This window comes from Zeugodacus cucurbitae, chromosome 6 (genome assembly GCF_028554725.1).
Source record: "Zeugodacus cucurbitae isolate PBARC_wt_2022May chromosome 6, idZeuCucr1.2, whole genome shotgun sequence".
Lineage (NCBI taxonomy): Eukaryota > Metazoa > Arthropoda > Insecta > Diptera > Tephritidae > Zeugodacus > Zeugodacus cucurbitae.
Window position 1 is genome coordinate 55993011 of NC_071671.1, and position 18718 is coordinate 56011728.

Sequence of the window (18718 nt, forward strand, 5' to 3'; positions counted from 1 at the left end):
TAGGGATGAGCTGATTCCAAAAGTTTCATGATGGACGATAGTGTTGATTTTCAAAAGAATTGTAAAATGTTTAGATTTTATTTAAGAGTTATAGGAGAGTTCGTGTTATAAAATGGATGGATCTTGACTTCTGAGATGGATCTCATGAAATCGAATTTATATACGGTAAAGGACCGTTCAAAATATATTAGAAAGGGAGGTGGTAGCTTTCTAACTAACTAACTTTTAACTCAGATCCTCAGAACTCATGATCAGGCTAACTTCTGGTCAGATCATGTCAAAGCTACATTTGTAAGACCTTGACTACCAACGTTTGCAACACTCAAAACAATACAATTTCGGTTTTTTTTTTAAAGAAGCACACAAATTCTCTCTAATCAAATTTGATGGAAATGAAATTCAGTTTTTTACGAACTGTTGTTTGATATAGTTTTATATTTTTTGTATTTTTTATAATATTTTATAAACATTTTTATATTTTTTTTACAATTTTTTATACATTTCACTTTTATAAAAATTTGGCAAAATGGATCTTGAAATGGACTTTGCTGACGAATACGAAAATACCGAGTCAGATTTTGTGCCAAAACATACCGATGAACCGCAACAAGAAGTAAAGCACCAAAGTTCTCACACCTCAAATCGGTCCGGCAAACGTGAAAGACAATCGTTCCACAGCTCAAAGAATACGAGTGATGTGTTTCAAGGTACCGGATTGGCCATCGGTGGCAGTGTTGAGACATTCAACGATGAGGAGTACGAAGGTGAAGACGAATTGAACATTGAAGGAACGGTGGCGCAGTTAGAAAACACACTGCGACTGAGTTTTCTGGATAAATTTGCCGATTTGCCGAATATAGATGACATTTCATCCGAATCGGTGGAAACTATTATCGAACAACAAGTGGAAGAGAAAACGATTGATATAGCATTAACTGGTAAATTTGTGGATCCGCTAACCGGTTTAGATTTAATAGAATCAGATAAAGAGGATGATGAATTTGACTTTGTCGAAATCGAGGAGTCTTATGAAGAGCCGTCGTACGAAGGTTACGAACCATTTGATATTACCGAAGATAGCGAATTACTACTACTGCAGGCACAAGCAATTTCCCAAGAAACCGAAGAAGTCGATAATGCACTACTTGATATGGATTATATAAAGAAAATTATGCAAGCAGTAGACGTGCAAGACATCGAACAAATATTAGCAGATGATACACATCTGCAAAATGAAGAAATCGTAGCTGGATTCATTGAAGATCTATTTCGACAAATAGTCAATGTAGCCCATTATAAGGATCCCAAGGATATATTGCGCAAATCCGTAGACAAGCGGAGAATAATGGATGAAATTCATGGAAAAGTGCGTACACTCGAATCGGAACAGATCCTGCGACTTTATCTCAATCGAAAAGTAGTTGAGCATTTTAAGCGTAAACATATGTATCGCCTCATAACAGAGGATACCGCAGAAGATGTGGAATTCTTAATGGCAAAATATCAATCGCTTCTACAGAAATACAACGAAATATTGGGCAAAGAAGAGGAAATTGAAAGAGTGACCAAAACCAAAATCGACAAATTGCATGTGAAGTTGGAGGAAAAGCAGTTTCAAGTGGAAGAGAAAGTTAGCGAATTTGAGGCGCTGGCTTATCGCATAATCTTACCACAGCGAAGGGATATGTATGGGGGAGAGCTGAATTTGAAACTCTTCGAGAGCACCGACAATGTGGAACGTTCCAAAGTAAGCCGAACAAATAGTGTGGATTGGAATTGTGAATAGTGAACAGCAACATACTAATTTTTTTGCAGTTTATAACGGTATTTTTGAAGAAAATGGCACTGACACGCAAAGAATTATCTGAAGCTCGGCTGATCTTAATCAAAAAGCAACACATATTCGCTGATCTGCAAGAAGTACAAGCTATTGTTCCATATAGAAAGTTGTAATTAAACCAAGTTGTTGTTGTCTTTTAGCGTCTTAATCAAATACAAAACATCGGCGACGGCTTGAAGTTATTTCAATTTGAAAATCTGCAAAACGATGTCATACAACTGTCCAAGAAAACTGATGGTGTGTACATAAAAGCTTTCTTGCTATTTGATTTCCGCTAAATTTTCTTCATTTATTCACCACCTTTCCACGCCAGAACGCGACACGGAGCTGGCTAAGGCGCGCACACGCCAACAACTCGATGTCCACATTAGTACACATCTCAAGGAGAGCATACAAATGCTGCGCAATAAATTGGCCATACAAAAGATGACCTACAGAGAACTACTAAGACAATCGCAAAATGCACGCCGCAATTTGTATAAACAGAAGCAGATACGCACTCAGATTCGTAAAGAAATAAAGGAGTACACCTTTCAAGGTGGCATACTGTCAAAACCCACATTGATGCTGGATTATGATGCGACTGTGGAGTTGATAGATGAAAAGCAGGAAAGCGTTGCAGGCTTACGTAGTCAATATAATAAAATAATCGATAAAATTGGGTATTATGAACAAATGCTAAAGACAAGATCCTCAAATTGATATGTCTTAGAAAAGTGAAACTTGTGGTTTTATTAAAAAAAAAAAATACAAATGTACGACAGTTTGGCTGCGGAAATACATCGGTGGTCAGACAAGTCAGTGGATCTTAGTATAGAGATCTTGACAAAAATATCGTTTCTGTAATTCTAAACATGGTTTAAGAAAACATTTTTAGAGTCTTCTATGTATATCGGATCTAAATTAGATAAACGAGTTGGAGGTGGTGTCTTTTCGTAAAAATTAGATACCAGAATCGTCAACCGACTATCAGATAACTGCAGCGTCGTTCAAACAGAGTTTACTGCAATAAAAGAAAGCCGGCTCGTGTTGGCAAAGAGGGTGCTTACGACGAGAAATATATTAATTTTTACAGACAGCCAAGCCCTTTTAAAATCACTTAAGACCCTAAGGATTTCCTCTAAGATAGTAAAATAATGCCATGAACTATTAATGTAACTAATATACTGAACTATAATTAAACTTGTAATGGGTTCCTGGACACAGTGATATCCCGGGTAACTGTGAAGTAGATGAATTAGCCTGATTGGGCACAACTTTACAATTGCTTCCCAGTAAAGAGCCGTAATGCATGCCATTGGCCACTTGTAGACACTTAAGCGATAAGCAGGTTATAGACTGGACTGAATCCCGGTGCAAAGAGTCTATGACTTGCTCAGCTAGCAGGCGAGCGTGGCCTGATTGAACGTGTTACTGAAATTTAAAAAGAAGTACCTAAGAACTCTAGTTGGAGTGCTAACTGGTCATTGTCTGATATGAAGACATGCCGACAGACCAAACAATGACTACTGTAGGACCTGTCAAGAAAATGAAGAGACTGTTGTACATCTCGGAGGTTGTGCACATTGAACTTGTTGAGTTGCTCAATTTCATAAAAGCCAGTGGATCAAAGAGGACTCTCTAGTGTGAAAGGATTACAGTCCTGTTGGATTCACAATGGGCCTTCTAAAGGCCTAGGTGCGTCATCTGAACTCCACTTCACCTATATACCTTCCTTCTATGTATATAGTATTCAATGTATTTTTTGTGCTCTCCATTTTGATGTTCTGTCAAGTTGTCATATTTCTCTCCTAGATGGGTGAGTTCCATTATTTCTTACCCCAGAATAGGTCCGTGATTGCACCTGTTATAGTATATTTCCTAAGACCCTTTCAGTATTGTATGTATGTGATTGACGTTGCAACCGTTTAGCCGGCCGATAGTGCGCCACTTCTCTCTCTCCTTCGCAGTTCGGCGCTAGTTGGAGATCCCAAGTGTAACCAGGTCGCTCTCCACCTGGTCCCTCCAACGGAGTGGAGGCCTTCCCCTTCCTCGGCTTCCTCCGGCGGGTACTGCATTGAACACTTTCAGGGCTGGAGTGTTTTCGTCCATTCGGACAACATGGCCTAGCCAGCGTAGCCGCTGTCTTTTTATTCGCTGAACTATGTCAATGTCGTCGTATAACTCGTACAGCTCATCGTTCCATCATCTGCGGTATTCGCCGTTGTCAATGTTCTGAGGACCATAAATCTTGCGCAAAATTTTCCTCTCGAAAACTCCTAGTGTCGTCTCATCTGGCACCTTTCAGTATTATCTACTTTAGATTCCAAGAGCAGTTTGTAAGAATCTTTAAAATTTAGTTCGGAGACGAGTGCACCATTTGCATGACTGCAACAAGTCTTCCATATAATATAAAATTGCAGTACAAATTTTGGTTCTACTTTACTCTAAAGCTTCACTCTTATGCACATCTAAGAAATTTCTGAATTTCCCTGCTGAGTGTTGCTCACTTTCGCGGGCTGTTGCTTCTTCTGTTACGTATACGCCGTTGTGTCCTTATGCATATGCAGTTACTCGTACATAAGTTGATGAAATAAAAAATTAAGTTTGTAGGTTTTATAGAGCTTAATGGCAACTGTTATTTGAAGCATTTCATGTGTGAAAAATCACTTAAATTCTACTTTCTTCTACTTAGTGTAATGTATTTTACTAATGTTGTGCATTTTGTCTATTTGTGTGTTAAAAATTCGCATGAGGAGACATAAACTGTCACTTATTTTTGGCTGTTTGGTTGTGTTATTTTGAGTTGTGTTTTTCTGAAAGTGGCACACTTTAAAAGATTTTAATTCAAATAAAAGTAAAAAAAAAAATGTCATGACCAGGGTCTCTTAGTATATGTACTATATGTTTATCCGTAATCAGCGACCACATGAACCCTTGAGTAACGAGTTTGAAGCGATTTCGATAAATTTTTCAAAAAAGCGTCCGACATATTGGATCCGCCATTTTGAATTTTGAATAAACCGACACCGGATTCGTAGTCAAAGACACCGAAAAACCGCCGAATAACGAGTTTCAAGCGAATCCGATGCATTTTAAAAATCGCTGTCTGCCATATTGATTTTCTGGGGTTATCTCAGATTCAGGGGTTAAATCGGATTCAGCGACCTCAAAAATATATAGCATAGTAAGACCTCTAGGTCATAACAAACATTTTTTGTGTGACTGTATTATCTTTAAATATTGGGGTTGTTGAAATAAAAACATTTATTTTTCAGTTTTTTAAACTAAGAAAGAGTAGTTTCTCTCAAAACCTGTAATTCTAGAGTAATCATTATTTGAGGATTCAATATTTTATATAATGCAAGAAATGTATTAAAATTATCGTTTTCCTTTTCAACAGTCCTTCTACGGATTCTCTATATTGAATTCATTCTTCGTAGAGAACACCACTTAAATGTCAACCTCTAATATTCGTGTAGAATTTATCAAATTTCTGCTCAAAATTGGTTTATTTTCACTGAATTGAATTGTATATTCATCTCTATTAGCGATAGTAATGTCATAATTTTTAGAAAATCATAATGTTGTTTTCAAAATTACTTAGAGATCGACTTAATAAATTATTATCAAAGCTTTGGGTTTGAAACGACACGTATATTTTTCAAGAATAAATCTGGAATATGCTTGTAGTGTTATATTGCTTTCGATGTTGGAAAGAGTTAACATTGAATACTACTGAGATGTGTCACGATTCTTTGGGCTAACAATTTTTAACTTTATTTTTCATGGCGCCTCAGCGATTAGTCACCCTTTACTGAAGGGAGTTGAGATCATCGTGGCTGAGATAACAAAAAATATATTGAATCTTAAATTTTTGACATCATGAGAAAATAAGTCTATCCTCGTCAGGATGAATTTTATCTGATATTTCCCCCTTGATGCCCACAATTTAAATTTTATTTCTTATTAGAATCTGAGTTACATTTTACTGCTTTTTACTACTATCACTAAGAATACTTTAACTGATCTCTTATATGTGGTATATGGCGGCTAGAGGAAGTATTGACCTGATTTTGCTCATATCCTTTGAATTTGTCTAGAATATCTGAGAGATTCATTGAAATGTTCATTAGAAAAATAAACACAAGTTTTGACGTCTTCATGTTCGATATCTGGGGCCTTGAAAAGACATAGGCCGATTTCGGCGTTTTTTATAAGGGCTATGTCACATTATAAATACAGTATTTGGACAAAGTTTTGTTCCGATATCTTCATTGATGCTTAACTTTGTAAACTGAACGAATCAGATGGACTTTAAAATTGTGGTATAATGAAAGTAGGGGTGATTGTGAATCGATTTGGCCCATTGTTACTTTGCAACATGTTGTGAGAGTATAAAAATTATAAACTATCAACATTTTTGAACTCACGCGGATGCATTTTGCCAGAGTTCACCGAACTTTAGCACTGCTAGCCTTCCTCCACTTTCCTTAACATTTGAACTCACTGCCCCAATATTGCCTATTGCATGCCATCAAAAGCAAATTTCATGCAAATTTTTTCAACACAACAATTTCCAAAGACAACTGTAAACGAGAACTTCATGACAATTGTGAATGACAATGAATAAATACATATATCGATTTGCAAATAGGCAACGCCAACGAACGAATACCCCAAATGTCTGCGTTTTCAAATTGTTGGCCAACATTCCAAAGTTCAGCACTGAAGTCTGAGCGACTTAAAGAAGTCACGCCATTTGAGCTTTACCAAATTGAATAGTTTAGAATGCACTGTAAAGGAAAATCGCTGAATAGACTGACTGCCACATTGAAATTGGATTTTTAATCGAATTCAACAACTGGCAAGCCAGCAGGCAAAGTAGAGAAAGCCAATATAAAGGATACAAATATATGTATGCATACAGCGTTGCATGCACTGCACTTTAAAGTTGAGTTTGAAATGTGAATGACTGTGTGATGGCTTACCGTTTGTATATGTATGTTGTATGTATTGCGACTGTATGTCTCCTGAGTCTCCAAACGATTTCTGGCACTGCTGCGACATATCACAATGTCCTTTTGACTGCAGCAATCTCAACTACCTTTTTTGGTATGTACACATGCAAGTGATTGGGTATTATATAAACTGCGATTGTAACCTGCTTTAAGCTTGCGCTTATTCCGGCATAAGTATTGGTTAATGCAACAAAAATTGAAAACAACTGCAACCCCAACGAACATTTTCGTTTATCTCGCACTTTCAGTTATATCTTGTACATCTTTAGTGCTAGTTTTTAGCTTATCGTCAATATGTTGCCATCAAAATGCGATTTGTATCTAAGTCAATTTTGAAAAAAAATCCGTGGGAATTTCCACTGCACACAATCAGTGCAGTTTCAACGCTTGTTTCGTGACAAAAAGTTTCTTAAACTATTCCAGCAGAATAAGCGTGGTTTTGATGATTTTTTTTATTCGTTTTTTGTGGTTTGTGCTCATTGCTGACTGGGGTCCGTTTTTTCCTGTTGCCATTTGAAATATATTACTGCCATCGAACTGTATATCTTTGCACGATATCCATCGTATTGATTGGTGACATCTGTTGTCATTCAAATTGGAAATTCGCGACACGTTTTTGGTTCAAGACATATCTACATACATATATGAATGACTTTTTATATGAATATGTGAGAGAAATTGACATTAGGATTCAACATATATTAACATATCCAAACAAATCCTAACTTTTAGCTCCTAATTTGGTTAACTTAGTAGAAAGTAGAGATTGAGAGAAAGCTATCGAAAAACAGCATACAGTCTTAACATGAATTTATAAAAAGCAATTCGATTGTATTTATTTGAGTATTCTTAGGAAACTCTTGCCTCTTTATTTTGCCCGACAAATCGTTAAAAGTCGCCATCGACCTTTTTTTTCGCTATCTTTAGGCTTAGGCAACAACAGAGCTAGTCAGTTCAATTCAATGCAAGAGAGTATTTCATTACGTTCTTAAAATTATACAACTGCTTCTTGTTATATAGTTTGTTCGATTCGCTACTCTCTAACGCCTGCCGAATCGACGACGGCTAATATTAGATACAAGTTCGTTAAGAAAACACTCACAGGTTTTATTATGTTTACTGAGGACTCTTTGACTCTTCTTAGTTTCTAAATTTCAATAAACTGAGTGATTGTCTTTCAATTGGGTATCTTGATCATTATATACGAGTGAATGACGAAAAAATGGTGGAAGTTTACAGTTCAAAACATTGCTTGAAAATGGTTGTAGTTTTCGAAAATAGAAGGAGAAAATTAAAACTAAATTAGTTTTGGCGCAGTTTTTTTTAGAAAAGTGCATTTTAACAAAAATATTTTCAGAAGAATCAGGTGTATTAGAGACATGAAAAATGAGAAAAAAAGATCATGTTATTTAATAATACGGCATTATTATATAATATTTTTGTCACGAAAATTTGAAAAAAAAAATTATAATTTCCAAAATTATAGCTGTCTGTGTTGACCAAGTTTCAAAAAAAGGTCCTTGCGGTGACAATCATAAGTCCGTGGAAATTCATCTAAAATCAATCGGATAAAAAAATTAGTTTTATGTATAGATAATCCTGGGCCTGAACCAAACTTTTTTTCAAAAATTAAAAAAATGGCGGACTAGATTTTCGGGAAAAAATCAATAGTTGAAAATTGGTCTTAAAAAATCGATTTTTTTGAAAAAAAACTAAAAGCTGTAGAAATTGTATAAAAATTACTGAGCGGTGTTCGAGTTACAGTTGTCACCGGTTGAAAAAAATATAGTTTTGAGAAAAAAACATTAACAGTTTCACACTAGCGTATTGGAGTGCCCGAGCGCTCGTTGTTATTTGTCGAATAACTCTAAAAGCAATTATCGGATAAACATCAAATTTTCAGAGTATATTTTTGAGATATTACACTTAACCAAAATGCAAAAAAAATTGTTTTTTTGAAAATCTTGACTACCCCTAACTCCTTAAAGGTACAAAATATGTCTTGAGAAGGGTTGCCAACGATGTGAAAATGGTAAAATGGTAAAAAAAAAAATGAAAAATAATTCCAATACATTTGTCTCTATTTTTTGACTTTAACTCGAGTTTATAGCAACCCTAATGCCTTCATACATACTCATGCATACGTATGCATATTCGTATTCAAGACACACGTGGTTTAAGCTTGAAATATGATGAATTGATGATGCGATCGTTTTTGCAGCTTAGTGCAGCTAATTGCAATTTTTTAAATGTTCCTAAACTTTTTTATAAGTTCTCTTGCAAATCCGTAATGCTTTAATATATAAATTTTGATTAAATAGATTTTAGTTTATAAATTTGTAATTTCTAATTATAGTATTTCCTGAATATTTGCAATACACATATTGAATTCATATTTAATTGCGTTTTAGCTTTTATAAAATGCAAAATTGTTATCAGCAACAAGTTGCATATGACATGTATATTTAATTTTTAATGAAATTAATGTAAACATGTGTCTAGATGTATGTTGCTGTTGATTTCTTTGCATATTTCAGTTATGTGATAATCATTTGATCTCTTCCCCTAAGTAGTTCAAAATGTGTTTATAATCGCTATAATTCGCTGGAAATAAATATTACTCAAATATTATTGATTAAAAACTGTAATCTCTTGTTTACTATTTACTATGTTTTTTTTTTTGCAAATTGAAATATGATGTTCTGGACTATGCGGATTTTAATAGCATCGATCATTTGCAATTAATTGAGTTCGACTTCGAATAATTTATGATTAGAAGATAACATTTTTTATTTCACTACTGTAGTCTTCGTGGGAAACTGTTATTCCAATTTTATACAGCTTCCTCCATTTTGATCGAATTGGACCGAAACTCTGTCTGAAATAATTTCCATCCGTGAAATCCTTTACTTGGGTGGGCTTTTAAATTCGTTTACTATATGTGACGGACTGTTTTTTAGAGATTTTTTAGAATTTTTTTCTTGACCAGTAAATAGATAGAACCTTAAGTTTATTATCATTTATTAACATATATTTCGTCAGTATAAAGAGAAATTTTAACCTAAAAATATTGTGTAGAACATGAGTGACAGCGTTCTGAAGAAATGGGCTCATACTTCCTCCACGACTCCGGCTTATTAGCTTATTGAAAACAAAAAAAATAACGGCGTTTTAATCTGTAAGCGTAAATTCATGGAACGAACTACGATCAAGTATATATATATTAAATATATTAAAAATTTTAATTTTGGTTGACTTTTTTAGTTTTTTGTTACAAAAATCTAAGTATTTTTGAATAATAATAGAGCGTTCCATGCTAAACCACTGAACCGGTACTGAATGCACCTTACAAATTTCAAGTCATTCAGTCAAGACGGTTTTGAGATACGGTTTTAAGAAAAACGCATTCAAAGTTTCCACGAACAGCTCCTCCTTCTAACTGCTGTATCATTAAAACGACTTCGAATTTCTAAAACTCAGCTTGCCATCGTATTCTAGATGTTTTAAGAAAGTATTTTATGATTTTGAAGATAAATTTTGAGCCCATCACATGGGATGATCCCCTTAAAACAGTTTACCTAAATTTGCTTTACAATACGGTTAACGCTCTTTCATTCATTAAACTCTTTGAACGGATTTCTGTCTCTCTCTTTCTCTCTCACTTTTTAGTCAACTTAAAGTCTTTTCATTAATCTATATTTTTCCATTTTTTTTCTTTCAAGAGTTATAAATATTATTTTTGAGTTCTTCTATTATTCTACAATTTCATTTGTAGATATAGTACATTAATTTCCAAAGAGCTCATACATATATCTCTTCGAAAGAAATGTTGAGGTTTCTAGAAGTGAAATAGAAAAAGAAAAACGTGCCGAATTGGTTTAACTGCTGAAAAATAACTATAATAACCATAATTAGATCTACCATAGTGAGTTCAATTTAAACGACCTACGGTCATCAAGAGTTTGAAATTTTAATCTCAACCGAAGAAATATAAATTTAGGGTTTCGGAATCACCTGAATTTCAGGGTTATTCCATTCGTGGTAAATTTATTGAATTATTAACTTCATTAATCGCAAAATTGTTCACTTAATAGTAATCAGGAACACTGTTGAGCTCTACTCAATGAAGCCATAGTGTGGAGTTAGGTTTGCTTTTCTGGAGTTGTCGCTCAACATGGTTGAGACTCTTACTTCATCTTATATAATCTTTAGAACAAGTTTATTTGCTCTGATATAATTAAAATGAATTGAATAATCATTTAATTATTTTGAGCTTTAAAGATTTATTAGGATCATTTGCCTTTCTACAAGCGCACTGCAAATAAGTTCAATAAATGATTGATATACACCAAAAAATCAACTTTGACCTTGATTTCGTAACTCTTTAGTAGTTAATTAAGCTAATTATCGCATTCAGTGTGTCACTGAGTGATTAACCGCATTAAGTTTTACGATCTGTTTGTAAATGACTATTATGTATAGTATATATTTGATACTATGTATATATGTAATGAATGAACCAATGCCTTTATGTACATCTGTATGCATTTCCCATTTGATTGTCACGCTGCCTGCATTTTGTCTTTCCTTGGTTGCAAGCAAACTTTATCGTCCGTTAACCGGTTTATCTGACGTTTTACTCACCACGACAAAAGCAACAAAACCAGAAGATTGCCCCTTATCGCTATGTCCTATGTGTGGGAATTAATTCATCAGAAACTAGCAAAAAACGCTGACAGTTGTGAGTGACAAGCTTGAAAAGCAGAAAACGAAGTCAAAAAGCAACTACACTTGCACTTGTGAGCATATGAAAAGCTTCTTTATTTGCCAGACTGTGAAACTAAAGCGCTGATTAAGTTGTTAGTATGAGTACTGCCACTGATTGCTGCCCGAATTGATAGCCTTAATGAGACTGACACAGAATTATTGCAATCAGTGCAAAAACGCGCTTGCAACGAAACGGTATTGCGACACGAACAAATCCATTAGTTTATCGAGAACGCCGTACTACATTTTCAATCACTTAAATTTAGTCGTAAAGGATTTGCTTTGACAATAAAATTGCTTATTAAACTCAGTGAAGACGACGCGCTTGTTCGAGATGCGCTTACTTCCGTCGGTGACGTTGCTGTTGTTGGCGGTCGCGTTAACCAAAGCAGTGCCATTGCCTGTCGAGGATAGCGCAGAGTCTAAATCTCCTTCGGTGGAAGAAGTCGATGCTCCTGACGCAGAGTCAGACGAGTCGCAAGAGCAAACTAAATCACTTAAAAAACGTTCGCCTGACGCCATACCCGATGTAGACTTGTGTAATCACCACATCCACGCTAAAGACAGTTCTGAATTTGGCAGTGAAGATGCATATGAGCGTTATTATGAACTTGAGAAAAAATATGACAGCGAAATTAGAAGGAGACGCCATCAAATTGACAATAAGAACTCATCACAGGAACATTCTTCGGAGGAGGTTGGAGGTGATTTGTTAGTATGGGAATTACGTAAAAAACGAAATGCCGATAACAGTTCATCAGAGGAAGATTCGTCCGAGGAGAAAGGTAAAGCTGGTGCGCCTGGAGCCAGTGACGGAGATGGTGCCAAAGGATCAGATGGAGCACGTAGAAAGCGCAAAGCTGATGATAGCTCATCTGAAGAAGACTCATCAGAAGAAAAAGGCAAGCCAGGTGCACCCGGAGCGAGTGATGGCGAAGGAACAAAAGGATCAGATGGGGTGCGTAGAAAACGTAAAGCTGACGATAGTTCATCAGAGGAAGATTCATCCGAGGAGAAAGGTAAAGCTGGTGCGCCTGGAGCCAGTGACGGAGATGGTGCCAAAGGATCAGATGGAGCGCGTAGGAAACGTAAATCTGATGACAGTTCATCAGAGGAAGATTCGTCCGAGGAGAAAGGCAAACCAGGTGCGCCCGGTGCAAGTGATGGTGAAGGAGCAAAAGGATCAGATGGAGCACGTAGAAAGCGTAAAGCTGATGACAGTTCATCGGAGGAAGATTCATCCGAGGAGAAAGGTAAAGCTGGTGCGTCTGGAGCCGGTAACGGAGATGGTGCCAAAGAATCAGATGGAGCACGTAGAAAGCGTAAAGCTGATAATAGCTCATCTGAAGAAGACTCATCAGAAGAAAAAGGCAAGCCAGGTGCACCCGGAGCGAGTGATGGCGAAGGAACAAAAGGATCAGATGGAGCACGTAGAAAGCGCAAAGCCGACGATAGTTCTTCCGAAGAAGATTCGTCCGAGGAGAAAGGTAAAGCTGGTGCGTCTGGAGCCGGTAACGGAGATGGTGCCAAAGGATCAGATGGAGCACGTAGAAAGCGCAAAGCTGACGATAGTTCTTCCGAAGAAAATTCGTCCGAGGAGAAAGGCAAAGCCGGTTCACCAGGTGCGAGCGAAGGAAAGGGTGCAGACAGAGCGCGTAGAAAACGTAAAGCCCACGATAGCTCCTCAGAAGAAGATGACAGTTCCAATTCAACAGAGGAAGATTCGTCGGAAGAAAAAGTCAAAGCAAGAACTATCGAAATAAATCAACTAGATGTTCGACGTTTAAAACGAAAAGTAAGCAAGAAAATGATACCTGAGAGCAATGAAGATTTCAACGACGTACTTAACTTCAATTCGAACTCCGATGAAAACAACGAAGCCAATGATGTGTTGGATGCTAAAAAGGATTCCTCTTTGGAGGATTACGTGCAGGGTTGTGAGGTAATGGAAGCAGATTCGGATGAAGCCAACGAAACGACCTATATCGAGGATAGACGCAAACGATCATTGGAGAGTGATGAGAAAAGCGAAAACGCCAAATCGTCTGCTGAAAATGCTAAACAAAGTGCAGAAGATAATACAAATGAGGACAATGATAGCGGGGATGAATCCCAGCAAGTTTCGAAAGAACGACATGCTAATAAGCCTGTTCTTCCGCAAGCTTTATCTGAAGAATCAGAGGAATCTGAAGCGGAAGATTAGGTTTTCGCCGAGATTACTAAAGCGAATCCAGTGTGGAAAAATATTATTTACTGCGTTTTAATAATAATTTACAACAATTTGATGCTGTACTGCTTAAGCTTCGTGTTAATGTGTTTTTAAATAATAAATTATGTAATAATAAATTGTGTCTTAAACTAATTTGTTGTACAACAAAAATGAGCAAAACAGATAATTCGCAGTTTGTTTATGTTAACCTTTGTAATGTCGTTGCAAAAACTATATACTATACTATAGTATATACGCGCATCGAGGTTTCTTATCAGCGTTGCCGGCAATTGCTGGCGCGTTCCTCTTGACTCGGAGACTACATATATTTGTATTTTTATACGAAGAAGTACATACATATGTACATACTGGCGGCATAGGGTTATCTTTTCCCGCTCGTGTTACTTGGCAGACGCCCGTCAACTCTTGTTTCTTGGGCATTTAATATTTTTTATTTTGGTTGAACCATGCTTTTTGTTGTTGCTGTTGCTTTTGTTGATACTCCCGTTGGTCACGTCAGTTGATAAGCGTTAAATATTTAACCCAAGTGACATGATGATGCGCACTTGAGCAACACGTCTCTTTGGGCCAATAAACAATAATGCATTAAAATGCTATTAATATGTTGTTGTCATAGGCGGCGTTGGTTTCTCTCACTCACTGTTGGTGTTTTATGAAGTCTTGTGACTCAGACTGGCTACCCTAGCCACTGTTCGCTATCAGTAAGTTTTAAAAATCATGTTTTTTTAAATGGCGATGTCATGTTAGTTATTCGGCAACTGAAGTGCCGGGTGCAGTGATTTTTTGTTTACAAAACATTTGAAATTCAAACAGCCAACTGAATTTAATTGGAATTTCTAAAAAAATACGTAAGGTGATGTAACGTTCAAAACAAAATGTCATTAACGTAACGCCGCAAATTATATTAGTTTTGCTTTTAAAAAATTAATAATTGCAAGAGATAATGTTTGTTAAATTAGGAAGAGATGATGCCTTGCGGTTGTATAATAGTGATAATATTAATAATAGTAGTTCAACACTGTAAATTGTTTAATATGTTGAGCCAGACTCTTTGCCTTTTTTAAGTATAAATATTATTATTTCGAAAAAATTAAAAGCTTTCATTCAAGCTTTGTCTCTAAGACTCATGATAAAAAAGTGAAAGCTTTCGTTGAAGCTTTCTTTATAAAGCTTATAATAAAATTTTTCATTTCAAAAATATTGGTTAGTATTGAAAAGTAGTGGCTATACATAGAGCTCTTATTTAAAATAAAGAGATAAGCCACTGAAATTACTATCTAATGTCTGACCTTTATTATTCGAAAAATTGTATAAAATGTATTGATGAAACCGTATATTGTTTATATGGACACCGGAACTTCGCACTATAAAGACCGTCGGTTTGATTTTCGACAAGTTTTCTATTGTAGTCGTAATTATTTCATCAAAAAACCGTTGCTCTTTTCTCAGTCGTATTTTATCAGCATAGACTTTTGCCTTGTGGGGTATCCACAGGATCTAAGATGACTTACTTACCAATGACCTAAATGGGCAATTTTGATATGATTCGTTCGGCCTTATTTTTTCCATGAAAGTAATCGTTTCACGGGTTATATGACAAATTACTGCAACCTTCAAGCAAATTTGGGAAACAAAATTCGCAGTCGGTAATGTTGGTTGCAGCTGTCTTTGGCTTGCAAATCACATCCGATATTAACTTTTTTAGATGTAAGTAAGAGATCCTGGAGAGTTTTCCCATAGCAAGTAAGGCAAAGTTCCTTATTTATATAAACAAAACACTATCGAAACCTCTACGCCTCAGATGATTCTTCGGTCAAAATCAAAATAGAATTTTTTTAATAATTTTTTTGGCTGTGGTGGATAATTCACCAAATTATACTAAATATAAGTATCAAGCAATTTGATTTTTCTACAAGAACTGCTTTGACAGCTCTCTCTTTAAGAAATAATATACTTCTAAAGCACCTTATGTTAACTTCTAATAAAATTTATTATCTGAATATATTTATACACCTAAACTTATTTCTTATACTTCTGTAGGCAATCAACAATTTATATAAATCATATTATGAGCATTCAGTGATTTGTTTGGGTTATAAATCAATCTTATCAACTCAACGTAATTAATACGTCACATGTAACTTGATCATATACTACCGCTTTTACTGTTTGGCGTAAATATATTAAATTCACTTAGAAAGCTTTTACTTGATAAGAATTTGAAAAATATATTTTTTTTGTTTGTGTGTATATAAAAAAAATCTTAAGGTAATATCTGTCTAAAAGAGGTAAAGAAGAGTTATGTTCGGTTATAACAGCATAACCGGTCCACCGCTACAGAGCTCGTATCTGGCAATACTATACATCTTTGAAAGGTCTTAACATAACCTACAAAACGACGCCATGCTTGATTATTTTGGATATTGCGTTGAATAGTTATAGACGAGTAAACATGGAGTTCACTAACACCAAAATTCGTGCTATTTTAAAGTTTTCCTTCGTTAAAGGCAATTCTGCTAGAGAAACGATCCGTGAGATTAATGGTGTTTTGGGAGATGGTACTCTATCACTTCGAACTGCGGAGGAATGATTTCGACGATTCAGAGGGGTGAATAGTGGGGGATTCAGAATGTGCAAACGACACCTTGGATAAGCCAGCCCGCGAAGACCTGTGACGACGAATACCGATCAAATCATGGAAAACATCGAGTTAGACCGGCATGTAACATCTCGTGATAACATACGACAATATCAAGCGAAAACGGTAGTGGTCGAAAGCCGTTGAATCGTCCCAAACAGTGGCCAAGCCGGGATTGACGGCCAGGAAGGTTTTACTGTATGTTTGATGGACCGGTTGAAGCAAGCGATCGGCCAAAATCGTGCAGAATTGGCCAACAGGAAGGGTGTAGTGTTCCACCAGGACAACGTCAGACCGCTCACTTCGTTGAAGTCAAAAGCTACGGGAGCTCGGATGAGAGGTTTTATCGCATCCACCATATTGCCCGTTTATAGCGCCAAGTGATTACCATCTGTTCCTGCCCATGGCGAACGCCCTTGGTGGTGTAAAGTTGAACTCAAAAGAGGCTTGTGAAAGGTGGATGTTCGAGTTCTTTGCAAATAAGGTGGGGGCTTCTATAAGGTGGCATTGCCGTCTAGATGAAAACAGATTATCGAACGAAGCGGCGCATATTTGAAGTAAATCCGTTCACTTTAACACTTTGTAAAGCATTGAATAAAGTGCAAAAAAAGGCGGAAGCGAGATATTTGACAGCCTAATATAAGAGATAGGTATATGGGAGATAGGAAATATATTTACCCAAGTTTACACATTACTATAAGAAATACATTTTCTCTTGGGTTTTGTTTGGAATATCTTATATATATATATTTTCGAGTAAAAAGGTGCGGAGGTCCTCATGTCCGATATCTGGGTTCTTTGAAAAGTTTTAGTCCGATTTCGACAACTTTCAGGTGTACAAAATTTTGTTGTTCTGGCGATTTTCCTTAGTAAGTTAACGCACTTTTAGCATAACTTTTGTATCATTATCATACGATTTCACCCATTTTCACAGCACCCAATGAGATATAGTACAATTATAAAACATATATATTCTTACGATAATATTTTATAATATACTTTTATTTTTTTAGCGTATTATATTTTTAGTAATGTTGATTATTATATTCTCACGACAAGAGTTGCTAAGAGGGTATTATAGTTTTGTTCACATAACGGTTGTTTGTAACGCCTAAAACTAAAAGAGTTAGATATAGAGTCATATATACCAAAGCTATCGGGGTGATGAGTAAATCTGAAATCCGGATGTCTGTCCGTCCGTCCGTCTATCCTTCTGTGCAAGCTGTAACTTGAGTAAAAATTAAGATATCTTGACGAAACTTGGCACAAATATTCCTTGTGGAAGAGTTGTTTTCAAAAATGGGCAAAATCGGTCCACTGCCACGCCCACAAAATGGCGAAAACCGAAAACACATAAAATGTCATATCTAAGCTACAAATAAAGTTATAAAAGTAACATTTGGTATAAGAGATCGCACTAGGAAGGGGCATATTTGGATGTAATTTTTTTGGGGAAGGGGCGAAACCGTAAATTTTGCAGAAGAAATGGCAGAAGGAAGCTGTACTCATATTTTTTTACAAAATGGAGAATGGGCGTGGCGTCGACCACTTATGGGTCAAAAACCATATCTCAGGAACTACTCGACCGATTTCAATGAAATTATAGTATAAAAGTATACAGCATTTTCTTGACACGTGTGGAAAATGTGTGAAATCGGTTCACAACACCCACTACTTTCCATATAACTGTATTTTAAATTCCAACTAATTTCTTCGCTTTATAATATATACATAACAAATCAATGAAGATAGTGTAAAAAAACTACATACAGTAGATGTTATCAGTATCAGATCATAACTTGTGAAAAAAATTTAGAAATCGGTCTATAACTTTTCGATGCCCGGGTATATAATATGAAGAATTCAGTCCCTTCGGGTAATTTTCACCGAAAATATCGGTAAATCTCTCATATATCTTATTGTAATTCACAGGGAATCTTTTTCTTCTAATAGTGTGTCTCTGTACCAAAAATGGTTAAAATCGGTTCATAACTTCCTCTAGCTCGTATATACCTAATTATAGTTTTTTCAAAAAACGATGGGCTTAATAGTGAAATCATTTCATGAATTACCTCAGCCCTCATATACTATGCCCAATAAATGGGTCAAATTGTGTGTTATCTTTATAAAAATATAGCAATAAATTCCGAGAGTATAAAATGTTCGGTCACACCCGAACTGAGCCTTTCCTTACTTGTTAAATTTATAAAATTATTTAAAAGTCGTACGATCAAAAGTCAATT

General features: G+C 35.9%; 2 protein-coding genes across 2 annotated transcripts; both read left to right on the plus strand.

Annotated features, from left to right (window-relative positions):
• The first annotated feature begins 419 nt into the window (after positions 1 to 419).
• Positions 420 to 2562, plus strand: Ccdc96_0 (uncharacterized). Its single transcript, XM_011188681.3, has 4 exons — positions 420 to 1747; positions 1816 to 1920; positions 1981 to 2077; positions 2154 to 2562. The coding sequence occupies exons 1-4, from the start codon at positions 527 to 529 to the stop codon at positions 2540 to 2542; spliced, it is 1812 nt and encodes a 603-aa protein (XP_011186983.2). The 5' UTR covers positions 420 to 526; the 3' UTR covers positions 2543 to 2562.
• Positions 2563 to 11756: 9194 nt separating this feature from the next.
• Positions 11757 to 13969, plus strand: LOC105214963 (dentin matrix acidic phosphoprotein 1). Its single transcript, XM_054233462.1, has one exon. It carries the CDS (start codon positions 11942 to 11944, stop codon positions 13808 to 13810), a length of 1869 nt encoding a protein of 622 aa, XP_054089437.1. The 5' UTR covers positions 11757 to 11941; the 3' UTR covers positions 13811 to 13969.
• The last annotated feature ends 4749 nt before the right edge of the window (positions 13970 to 18718 follow it).